A 12,327-nucleotide genomic window follows, 5' to 3' on the forward strand; every position below is an offset into this window, starting at 1 on the left:
GAAAGTGCGCTGTCGGCAGCATCATACTAACAAGCCTACAATCGGCCGATCGGTCGTCGGCCGAATCTTTTTGGCCGACAATCTGCACGTGTGTACGGGGCATAACTCTAGAACGCTTCAAACTATGCATGGCGTCAGTTGGTGCAGTTACCCACAAGGCTGGTACAGCACAGTTCACAAGGCCTCTGATCAGGTCAGAAAATGCAACATTCATATACTAGTTGTACTGTAAAAAAAAATGGTTTGAAATATGATGACTTACATATGAAATATTTACACACTTGCTCAGCTTTGCTTAGTTTGAGTCTGACTCTTCATCTTTAATAAGAGGGTGAGATAGCAGTAAAGTCTTGCTGTCTTGTCAACTACTTTGACCTCGCTGCACAAATCAGAAGCAGGACAACGTCCACCAGGTATGTGGAGAGCAGGCAGGCGACAAGCAGCAATGATCAGACATCTAATGATTTGCAAAACTCTGACTAAAGATGAACAGCCAGAAACTCTCAAAGTAAAAACCAAATAAAGTAGTAAATATAAATAAGTAAGCCAATATTAATTTAATCTTCAGATTCTTGAACAAGTCCAATAGTGGCTTGTTCACTTTACAATCTTTTATTAAATGTGTAGTGGAAACGCATCCCTGCACATTATCCTCTCCCTTGCCTTACCTTGCGGGTTGCTGAAGATACTGTCTAGGTCAGCAAGAGCTGCGTATTTATCCGCTGAAGGCTGGCTAGGTTTACTGACTGCAGTAGTTTTGCTGGCTCCGGTGGAATTAAAGGCTCCAAAGTCAGCACTGGAGGATTTGGGAAAGTTATCAAACTGAGCAAAGTTTGCATTTGCATTGGTACCTACAAAAAAAATATCCAATTAAAAATGCAAAGAAATCAAATGATGAAAAAGATGATTCCATTATGTTTTCAGTCATAAGAGGTGTATAGTAATAAATTCAGGCAGTCCTAAACATTATGTGTTGCATCCTCAAATTGAAATGCTTACAAAAAGGTAAGCATTTTAAGGACTTGATCTAAGAGCAAGGAAAAAGCAGGTGCTAATTGAGTAATCTTTATTAGCATCTGCCAAGAGCTCACTGATTTCAGGAGTGAATGCATGTTGTGTAAAACTGCAGTCCACCCCAGGGCCCAGTAAGAGCCGGTTCACATTAGCGCGACTTGTCAGGCGACTTGTCAGCCTGACAAGTTGCGCTCCCTCGCGGTCCATTGACCACAATAGGAGCCGTTCTAATAGGAGCGACACAAGTCGTTCCGACTTCGAAAAAGGGTCCTGTACTATTTCGGGGCGACCTCGGAGCGACTTGCATAGACTTCCATTATGTGAAGTTCCTGCAAGTCGCTCCGAAGTCGTGGTGCAATGTAATGCACAAGTCGCCCCCGAAGTAGTAAGGAGTCATGTCGCCTCAGTGTGAACCGGCTCTTAACCTCTCTTTGCTGCAATATTTGGTGGCACCCTTTGTATTCTCGCTGAATTTTTACTTTTTCCCTAGGCATGAACCCATACTAGAGGGCAGCCATTGGCCAAATAGAACAGCAGCAGGAGTCAAGTAATCCCTATCTGGATTTCTGAATCCAGTGTGTTTCTGAAAGACCTAATAGGGACAGGTCTGTAGATTATGTTTGGACATTCAGACCAACCCCTAACCTAGCAAAAAAAAAAAAAAAAAAACGATAGGACGGGCCTTACTACAACAGGATGCAGACCTATCCCTAACAACAGGATGCACACATATCCCTAATGCAATGTCTAATAACTGTTTGCCCCCTTAAACATTTACTAGCTTGTGCACCATTTCCACAAGGTCCAGGCAAGGTTTAAAGCAGCTTTTGCCACAGTAGACAGCAGGCTGAGAGCCCAACATATCAGCTTTAAACTGGCAAACACGGTCTTCTGATTGTGATCAACTGACAAGGCAGTGTTGCTAAAAGTGCTTTTAAATGGGGGAAAGACATCTTTCCACTGTTCATGGTGGAAGAAAAAAAAAAAAACAAATAGAGATTACACTACAGCTTGAAGAAAAAAAGTGAAAATGCTAAGGTCATGAAGCCAAAATATTGTGTATTTTAAGTCATTAGAGGGTTAAAAGAAAGGTTTTACTTTGTGCTCCTCTTCTGGGTAAAGACACTACTATTTATGGTTAACTGAATATCAGTTAGATGTAGCTAATGTTACAAGTTTAAAAGGGAAAAGAAAAATCAGACTAGTTTTCCCAAATTGTGGAGCTTAAAAACCTATAGTGTATATGCTGAGGAAGACCTGTCACTGGAATCACAAACACAAGTAGTCTAATCTACACACTACAGGGATAAACTAAGCACAGCAAGAACCAAACCAAACACGGGTAGAGGTCCCCCATAGGGACAAGAAGACTTACGGTAAGCGGCCTGCAGAGAGAAAGCAGACGTAAAGTCGCCAAAACTGCAGCTGGATGAAAGCGTTCTGAACGCTGATAGGCCATGAAAAGGTGAGGGAGAAGGTAGAAAAGAAAGGAAAAAAAAAAGGAGTTGTAGAGAAAAACAAAATTAAAGTTGTCATGTTTGAAGGAATTAAAAGGCAAACAGACAAAACTGAAAACAAGACCATGCTGTGACAGGCGTAATGATGTTGGACACAAACATGCTATGCATCAGTGAGAAAGACGTTTATATGGAGTATGCTGTAGGGTACATGAGAACAACCTACAAAGAGATGCTAAGCTGAAGCTAAGTGTTCAGTTATGGGTAGACGTTAGTAATGGAAGCACCTACCATCTCTTTATACATCCCAGGGGCTCAAATGCAGAAATCTGCACTTGAGTCACCAAGTCAGCCCATTTGCTGCGGTCAATATAAGGGGTCTCACACACTCCTCTTCCACCTGGAGTTGATCTAGAGGTTTCAGTCTATCATCTACCCATTTAGAAATGAATCAGTATTCAGTCAAATGACCACTCCAAATGGATATACACTCAAAAAATTCACTGAATCTGTTATTAGTTTTGCTGGTGTCAATAAGTAAACCAATAAGTCTTAGGGCCCTTCCACACCAAACACAGTTGGCTCAATTTTGAACTGCACACCAACTGCATAGGCAGCCCAAAATCAAGGTAATCCTATGGGCACAGTTCACATCATTGCACTGCAGTTCAGCACAGTAAAAAAAAATATAGTAGAGCATGCTGCATTTTTCAGCACTGCAAATACAGGGAATGCGCTACAAACACGCTCCAGATGCAATGCACTGTGCTCCTTTAAGCCAAGCCCAAAAAAACATAGAAAAATGCACTGCAAAAGCAATGGAAAACGCATGCAAAATGCACTCAAGCACGTCAAGCGCGCTTAAAATGCATGTAAACATGCAGTCAAAAAAAGGGCAGTTATGAGAAGTTTCTGGTGTGAATGGGCCCTTACATCTCATGAAAACCTGCTGCATTGGGTCCTCTCCAGTGCAGTGATCTATTATAGATGTGTAATCTCTGAGGGTAAGAAACAAGAGCTAAAGCCTCGTGCACACGATGAGAATATCAGACGAATGATTGACCATTTTTTTGCATGCTAGTCTCATATTGAAAATAAGGGTTACTAAACATACTAAAATTGTACTGATTAAACGGACATTGTACGATCTGGTGTCATAAGATAACAAATTTCCGCGTTTGAAACTTCGGATAATCAGCTGAGATCAGTTCTTGAAAAGCTGTGTACTAGCAATCTGATCATCATTCAATCGATTCGAAAGCGGTATTTTTTGTCAGATTTTCTGATTGTGTGTACTAGGCTTTAGACTGGTTGATTTTCCCTTTCAGCAGAGATCAAATAACCTAACGCCTAAGATCACACATCTATTACTGGCACAGGAGGTAAACTTGAAGACGTGTCTTTTTCTTGGGAAAGGTAATAGGAGCAATAAAAGGGTTGAAATACTTATTCAAACACTGTAAAATAACCAACATGAGCTTTAGGTTAATTGAGTGTATGGCCAATTCAGATTTTTCCATTAAAATATATGGACTTCTTTCAAAGACAGTTTACTTCTAATACATGCCTGCGTAATAAAATACCTGAATAACACCTGGTATATATTGAATGGCCAGCAGTCACCGGGACACCAAAATTCATATTATCTCAATACTCCAGAGACACTTATTTTACTTAAATGACCCAAAAATATGATTGAGCTTACTACTGTAAACACCTTTTCTTGGAGTACCATTAGTCCCGGTTCACACTTATGCAATGCGGGAACCCTGCGAATCTACTGCGGGTTTCCGCATCGCATTCCCAGCACAGGGATATGCGAATCGCTGGGGGTGTCTATTCAAATTTACCGACACCCCCAGATCAGTTCACATATCACAGTGCGATCTGACATTCGGACATGAATCAGATCGCACAGGTGTGAACCACCATGCGATCCGATTCTGCTGCGGACCCAAAAAAGGGTCCTGTGCGTGTTTGTGCCGAATCAGATGCAAATTCAGCCATACTATCTGTATGGCTGAATTTGCATCACACAGACATCGCATGTGATTTTCAGAGCAGTGTGCTCCGAATAACATGCAATGTCTGCCATCGCAGATGTGTGAACCGAACCTTAGGGACACAGGATGAAGTCAGTCAGGCACATTGAGTTATGCTGCTGCCTTCAGAGGATCAGACACTGGCAAATAAAAGATGTAAGGATAGCCTAGTATAAACTCCCCCATTCCCACCATGCCTCGTTTTTGTAGGAAAGCAATAGTAGGAGTGGATAACAAGAACATAGGGGAGGAAACAGGGTCTCTTCGTGTATTTCATGAAAATGATTTTATGGAAAGTCACAAATCCTATATTCTTTATTTTACATTAAGGGAGACAGGATTAAGTAAATTCAGGTCCATTAGAATGTCCACAAGCAGTCCGAATGAAGTGTGGACAACACAGAAAAAGGCTATTGGGCCCACAAAAACACAACAGACTAACAGAGGGGCCAACAGAGCCTACAGAGCTGTCCTAAGAACCCTAAGACTGAAGTTCATAGACACAAACAGCGTAGCTCTGCCCGCCCCCCACTCCCTCATTACAGTTTGATTGACAGCTGCAGGAGCCACTTTAAGGTCACCAAATAAGAGGCTTGGTTGGTGCGAACGTAGAAAACAGAGATCCTGGAATTTTGGCTTCCGACTTCTGGAGAATCAGGATCGACCCAAACCTCTGTGGGGCATGTACAGTCCAGTGGATATTGGCTGCTGGATCTTTTTCCAACTGTTCTTTATCAGATATCAGAGTATGGAAACTCACCATGGGTAAAGCAGAGCAAGCAAAGGGGCTAGCACCTTGGTGTATATAAAGGTGCAGTGGACAGTTCATAGGAAAGGCAATGAACAGGTAGTGTTGAGAGCCCACAACAAAATGGAGGAAGCAAACACACTAGAAGACAGGGACATGTAGGTAGATATCACTTCTAGCCACAGAGGCCAGTAAGTCTCCTGGAAAGGAGGGAGGCCATGACTGACCTGGCAGATTCCATGAAGAATTGTTTGTACCCAAAGGGGTTGAGAACATTTTAACAGGCAAGAGGTTTGAGTAGAAACCTTGGAACCTTTATCTATCTGGATGGTTATGACCCCTTGAGAGAAGTTGCGGGTGTAAACAGAGAATTAGCATGTTGTCCTGGGATACCACGTTTTTGACCCAAGTGTCTGAACAGTTCATAGACCAAGTGGCTGCAAAGGCCAAAAAATGAGGCAAACTACACGTTTTAAAAAGCAGCACGGTGACCTCCATACAGCATCTGCAAATATATTGTAGCTCGCAGCTAAAAATACCAAAAGGGATATTGGAAGACACATTATCAGCTCCATAGACAAGGGCAAAGCCCAGGTACTTACTGCAGTGTAAACTGCATTACAAGTTTTAAGCCACTAGTACCTGCTATCATTTACTTTCATTTACCCCACCGGGCTGAACGTAAAACAATAACTGAAGAGCTTGGTTGGAGATCCTGTACTAACAATCCAATGTTAGTACAGCGATCTCTCCGCTGAGTTATTGTATTCTGACAGCGGGGCAGAGCAAGGCTTACTTTCTTCTATTTTCACCGGGTAATGCAGCCAGCAAATCGGTTTCTTTTAAAAGCTCAAGCTCTCCAGCAGAATGCATCAGCTTACATTGATTAGACAAAACACTGGCAAGGGTTGTTAAAATAGTCAACTTTTTTTATTCATGTAAAACCTTTATTCAAAAAGGAAAAACTGTTTGTTGTAACTCATTAAAAAGTGGGAGCTGGAGTTTGGCTTAAATTTTCGGTTTTTAAATCTGCCAATACATTTAACGCTCTCCCCCCCCCCCCCCCCCCCAGACTGACGTTGCTGTCTGCTGTGCCTCCTGTTCATTTATCTAGAGCGGTGTCTCACTAGTACAGGAGGTGCGTTACTTACCAGATTAACGGGTTAAAGCAGAGGTAAAATGACAAATAAAAGAAAACTGATGCAGCCACCCCATCTAATGAATATTATGGTGTAATATTTTACATTTTTAGTTTTGGGTTTAATACCGCTTAAAGGATCAGCTGATCTAGAAATGAGCCCCTTCTGGCTTTACATCAACTAAAGAAAATGTGTTGCTTCTCCCAGACACGAAAAATGAAAGCATGGCATGGGAGGGTTTGATTGCCAGTGCACAATCCCCTAAAAGCAACAGCATAACTCACTATACCTAAATTACTTCATCCCTTAATGTATATGTAAGAGAATGCATTTTCAACATATGGACATTAGATAAAATTAGGCGCTAGTTAATGCAATGGACGTCATATGACGTCGTTAGGATAATACAGCTCTGTGCGCCCCCCGGGGGTGCGCAGAGCGGCGACCGGTGATGCAAGGTGTCAGTCTGACTCCCTGCATATCCAATCTCGGTAAAGAGCCTACTGACGTAGGCTCTTTATCATGTGACCAGCCGTGTCCAATCACGGCTGGTCACATAGTAAACAGGAAGAGCCATTGATCGGCTTTCCTCAGTACGTGCCTGACAGGGGGGGGGGGGGGGGTCGGCACTGGTAATCAGATCACCGATTACCAGTGCAGACCCTCGGGGGGGGGGGGGGGGTGCCACTAGAACCACCAGGGATGCCCACCCATGACCCCAGGGATGCCCACTATGGCCACCAGGGATGGCAATCAGGGAGCCCCCCATTGCCCTCCCCATCAGTGCTGCCCGCCAGTGCCCTCCCTATCAGTGCTGCCCACCAGTGCCCATCATTGCCATCTATCAGTGTCACCCACCAGTGCCCATTATTGCCACCTATCAGTGCCCATCAATGCCGCCTATCAGTGCCGCCTATCAGTGCCCATCAATGCTGCATATCAGTGCTGCCTATCAGTGCCGCCCCATCAGTGCAGTCTCATCAGTGCTCATCAGTGCAGGAAAAAACTTATTTATTTACAAAATTGTATAACAAACAAACAACTTTTTTTTCTCAAACTTTTCGGTCTTTTTTTATTTGTTTAGCAAAAAGGAAAAAACCCAGAGGTGATCAAATACCACCAAAAGAAAGCTCTATTTGTGGGGGGAAAATGACATAAATTTGGTGTAGGTACAGTGCTGCATGACCGCGCAATTGTCATTCAAAATGCAACAGTGCTATAAGGGGAAAATTGGCCTGGGCAGGAAGGGGGTGAAAGTGCCCGGTATTGAAGTGGTTAATCAAATTACATTTCAATTATTTTTCTGGTAGTTATTTTTTTGTGTTTAATATGATTACAAGTATATAGAAGGCCCTGAAACCTTTTTGGAATTATGCTGAATTGTTTGTAAGAACATACTGTGCAGTGCGATATTCCACATTTCTCAGTGGGAAATTTTTCCAGGTAGACTTTCTTGCTATACTAAAGCTGAGCTCCACTTTAAGGCCTCCTCCCTGGCGTCTGTTTGTGAAATGGAGCTTTTGGGGAGGAGCGGGTAGACAGTGGTTTTAACAGTAACTATAGTCTGTATATGCAGTATTGCATGTTTGTTCTACTCACTGTGGATCCTAAGAGGTTAAACTTCTGTATTGCGTAAAAAGTCTGCTTGATTCTATCTTCTCGAATCCTCCCCTTATTTTACTGTCCCCAATCCATCTCCTGATAGAACAGAGCCTTGAAGGCATTCTGCACATGCTCAGTTTGGTGTGTATTGCTAGAGGTTTTTTTTTTTTTTTTGGGAGGGTGCATGTGATCTGCAAAGGGTCAATCAGCACTGTCTAGACAGAAGGTCAAGGGTCATGCAGCCTCAAAGGACAATCAGAGGAGAATGAAAACTCCTACAAGCTTCAGCCTGTGTTTGACCGGACACTGATAGAAGTCACAAGACTGCTATATACTGCTGATGACAATCAGTATTTAGCAGTTTAGATTTACTAAAATTGTTTCCATGTTCTGTGGGAGACCAGATATAGTAAATGCAGTGTGTGTATGAGGGGTGCGCTGATAGATGGTTAAAGCTGCTACCAGTATTCAGTGCCTAGTGAATTGTGTAAAATGTGTATATGAAATGGTGCGCTAAAACAAATGATGAATGACAAAAATCAATCAATAGGTGACATGTAAATGAAACGGTTATAAAATTTCACAAAATAAGTGACAGTGGTGAATAATTCCTTATTTACAAATTATCATCAAAATTTTCATAAATGTCCATAAAAAACGGGTGATGACTCCAACTTATGAAAAGTGAAACAAAGTGCTTTCCAAATCTGGTGTAAAAGCCCACCACCCAAAGCGTCACATACACTTGTATTTAGGGCTCGTGATTGTGACACTTTGGGTTACCAACAACATCTGGAGCAACAAGACGTGGATCTCTGTTTGAATCACTGATTGGTTTACCCTTCCTGAATGTCACCCGGTGACAGCACCCATGTGACCTTACTTACTCAGGAACCAACAGCTAGATGGAGCTTCTGCAAGTAGGTTGGAGAGCATCCGTCAGATCTATACATCTGGGAAGCATTTGCCTAATTGTTGATGAGTAGTAGAAGACCATGTTCCCTGAGAGTGAATACCAAGCGCTGTTTGATTGTAGTCCGGTAAGAGGCTTGCTTGGGTGTTTTCACAAGGAGATTTTTTACATAGTTACATAGTTAGTGAGGTTGAAAAAAGACATCAGTCCATCCAGTTCAACCTATGATGTGTGTGTGTGTTTGCTTTTAGCCGTACATTGTATACCCCTGTATGTTGTGGTCTTTAAGGTGTCCATCTAACAGTTTTTTGAAACTATCAATGCTCCCTGCTGATACAACTGCTTGTGGAAGAGAATTCCACATCCTTACCGCTCTTACAGTGAAGAACCCCTTACGCACTTTAAGGTTAAACCGCCTTTCCTCTAGTTTTAGTGAGTGGCCACGAGTCTTATTGTATCTCCTTTCTCTGAATAGTTTGTTCCTTATGCTCGGGTCGCCAGTACAGTATTTGTACATTGATATCATATCCCCCCTCAATCGTCTTTTGAAGCACTGTGGGATCAATTGTTTCATCTGCAGCTTAATTTGCATTATTTTGGCACCTTACTTTTTCTGTCGGGTAAGGAGGAATTTCACCAGGTGGGGGGCTTTTACACCAGATTTGGAAAGCACTTGGTTTCACTTTTCATAAGTTGGAGTCATCACCCGTTTTTTATGGACATTTATGAACATTTTGATGATAATTTGTAAATAAGGAATTATTCACCACTGTCACTTATTTTGTGAAATTTTATATCAGTTTAATTTACATGTCACCTATTGATTGATTTCTGTCATTCATCATTTGTTTTAGCGCACCATTTCATATACACATAGTAAATGCAGGCTCCTTGGTTTAGTAAAACTTTAAAAGGAAATTCTCTGGGCTGACATAACGGACTAGTGTTTTAAAATGAAAACTCTGGGGCGAACATCATATCTAGAATTGTCAAATCGCAGACCCAGAATGAGGTTATCTGGTGTCTGCTCAGATACATACTAAATAGTAAAGCAAAAATATCTTGATTCGATAATTCGGTCCAGTACATATAACAAAATACAAAAATTACACAAAAACCTGGTATTTCACACTGACAATTGTTATTGAAATTGACTGATTAGAAAGATGATTATTCAACACCGCTAAGAGGTCAGATGCCTTTCAATATCAAGCTGCTAGGAAATCTGTCTCAGGGCTGGTTCACTCCACAAACATCCACTTCAGATCCTTTCCGGAAAGTGTTTCTGCATGCGCGTTTTAAAGCGTTCTCAGATGCATTTCAGATGCTTTTTTCGCCCCCTCCCCACTGTACTGGAGCCCGGTCCAGTTTTAATGCGTTCAAGTTCATTCCGGTGTGTTTAATGATGCAGCATGTTCTACTTTTTTTCTCTTGAACGCACGCCCTGGAACTGACCACAATGTGAACTATGCCATTGGAAACCATAAAACATACTTTCCATGCATTTATACAGAGAAAAAAAAAAAAAGCACTGGACTGCATGTGGTGTGAACTGGCCCTCCAACACCTGTGTGATTAGGCTGTGATGGAAGCAGCTGCTCTGACTTCCTGGCGCACATTAGTACTTGGTTAACAGAGATGGACACCAATTTAATGAGGCGTTGCAGGAATTCGGACACGCAACTTGAGTGAAAGCTTTTTTGAGAGCCTAGCGCCACACAGGTGTCTTGCTTTAGAACACGATCTATATAATGTTTATTTTGTTAAAAATGCTTCAGTCATGGTGGAACACCAGCAGTTATATGGCCTTCAATGCTTCGGTATAACGAAGGGCTTCATCACCCCAGCTGCACGATCTCCACACAAACATATGCCATGGACTTACAAAGACCTTTTATCCCCGAAAACTATCTTTTACATAAATTTACATTAAGGTAAAAGCATAAATATAGGACTGTTCTTGCTAAAGAGTAAGGGTGGGAGTGTGATAAAGGTGGAGCCTTGCCAAATACCATGGTGTGGCGATTTGTAGCTGGAAGTCCTGAGTAGCATAAAAAGCCAAAACATGATTCAGCTCACAAGTATCCATCCATAAAAGAATAGCTGTGTATGGATTCTATCTTTAGGGTAGACCTTGCTAAAAGTTCCATAGTATATACCGAATTGCAGCTGAGCCTTTCATCAATGAGCTGAAGCCACAGAGGAAACTGCGTTTTTAATTCCTAAGCTTTTTTTAGATATGAAACAAGCCCTTCTTATTGTACATTTTATACCTGCAATTTTATAGAAGGATAAGCGCAAGTGAATAAAAGCACATGAAGGGCTGTGTAGCTATTCCTTTTTTTACAATGTGCAGTGGACAGAGCTTCTGTTGCAAATGAGGCAGCACAGCAGAAAGATGGTATGTTACAATACTAAATGAAACACAGATTCAAAACACATACACCATAGTGTAGCGAAAAGATACAAAAACTTTAAAGTGGTAATTCACTTTTAGCTGAACTGCCTGTTTCTACTCCCCATGGCCCCCTCCAATCTGTCTGTGTACAGAAAAAACAGAAATGAACACTGAACGCCCTTCCCAAACCCCACAGTGCCAGCTCTCGCAGTCGGTCCAGCAGTCACAGGGATGATGCTGACAAAGCAGAATCGATCTGGTCCTTCCCGTAAGCACTGATGAAGAAGACCTGGGATTGTAAATTCCCAGACTGTTGGACCAGCTGCGGTGGGGTAGGTACACAGGATCAGATAGGGGTGTGTTTTTAGGTTGAGTGTCTGGTGTTCATTTAAACCAGTGGTCTCCCAACAATAGCCTGGGGGCCTGATGTGGCCTTTCGTTTGCCTTTATCTGGCCCTTGGAGTACTATTCCACCAACTGATACCAATAATCAAGCACCATTCACCCTACTGACACCAAAAAAAGGGGCACAGTTCTTGATTTCAACAATGATGCACTTCTCCCATTAAAACCAATGATGGGGCACTGATGCCGGGGCATTTTCTACTCTCACTGGCCACAGTCCAGCCTATCTGAAGCCTAAAGGACAGAAAACTGGACCTTTGCTTAGAACCTTTGGAGACCCCTGCTTTAGGACTTTGTTTACACAGGCTAATTAAAGGGGGTCATGGGGCATAACAGTTGGTTGAGCCACGCAGTACCACCTCGTTTTCCACGCAGTACCACCAAACACAGCTCAAGTCAATGTGGCCATGCTGCAACCATGAGCAAAAAGCTTGGCTGCATGGCAATAAAAAAGGCCCTCTTCAGGAGGAGGAATTAAAAGCAAAAAAAGACAGCCATTACGAAGTGTAAGGTATTGCTTGCTGAATTTCCAGGCATCCATTGCTTTACCACCCTCTATAAAATGATCCATCGCAGATCCCTTTTCAGAGCAGCAGTAGACAGTGTGGC

General features: G+C 42.3%; 1 protein-coding gene across 8 annotated transcripts in view; it reads right to left on the reverse strand.

Annotated features, from left to right (window-relative positions):
- Nucleotides 1–12,327, reverse strand: part of AGFG1 (ArfGAP with FG repeats 1) — a 165,322-nt gene that overhangs the window by 27,923 nt on the left and 125,072 nt on the right. For 4 of the 8 annotated variants that reach the window (XM_082249596.1, XM_082249595.1, XM_082249598.1 and 1 more), the window contains exons 7-8: nucleotides 2,390–2,461; nucleotides 669–851 (exon numbers count right to left, since the gene is read on the reverse strand). The exons of 2 other annotated variants lie outside the window; for them this stretch is intronic. In XM_082249596.1, the coding sequence (XP_082105722.1) occupies nucleotides 669–851; nucleotides 2,390–2,461 (255 nt within the window). The remainder of the gene's footprint in view (nucleotides 1–668; nucleotides 852–2,389; nucleotides 2,462–12,327) is intronic. 2 more of the 8 variants (XM_082249599.1, XM_082249597.1) reach the window with 1 other exon arrangement.

The sequence above is a fragment of the Pelophylax lessonae genome (assembly GCF_965119305.1).
Source record: "Pelophylax lessonae genome assembly, chromosome: 3".
Classification (NCBI taxonomy): domain Eukaryota; kingdom Metazoa; phylum Chordata; class Amphibia; order Anura; family Ranidae; genus Pelophylax; species Pelophylax lessonae.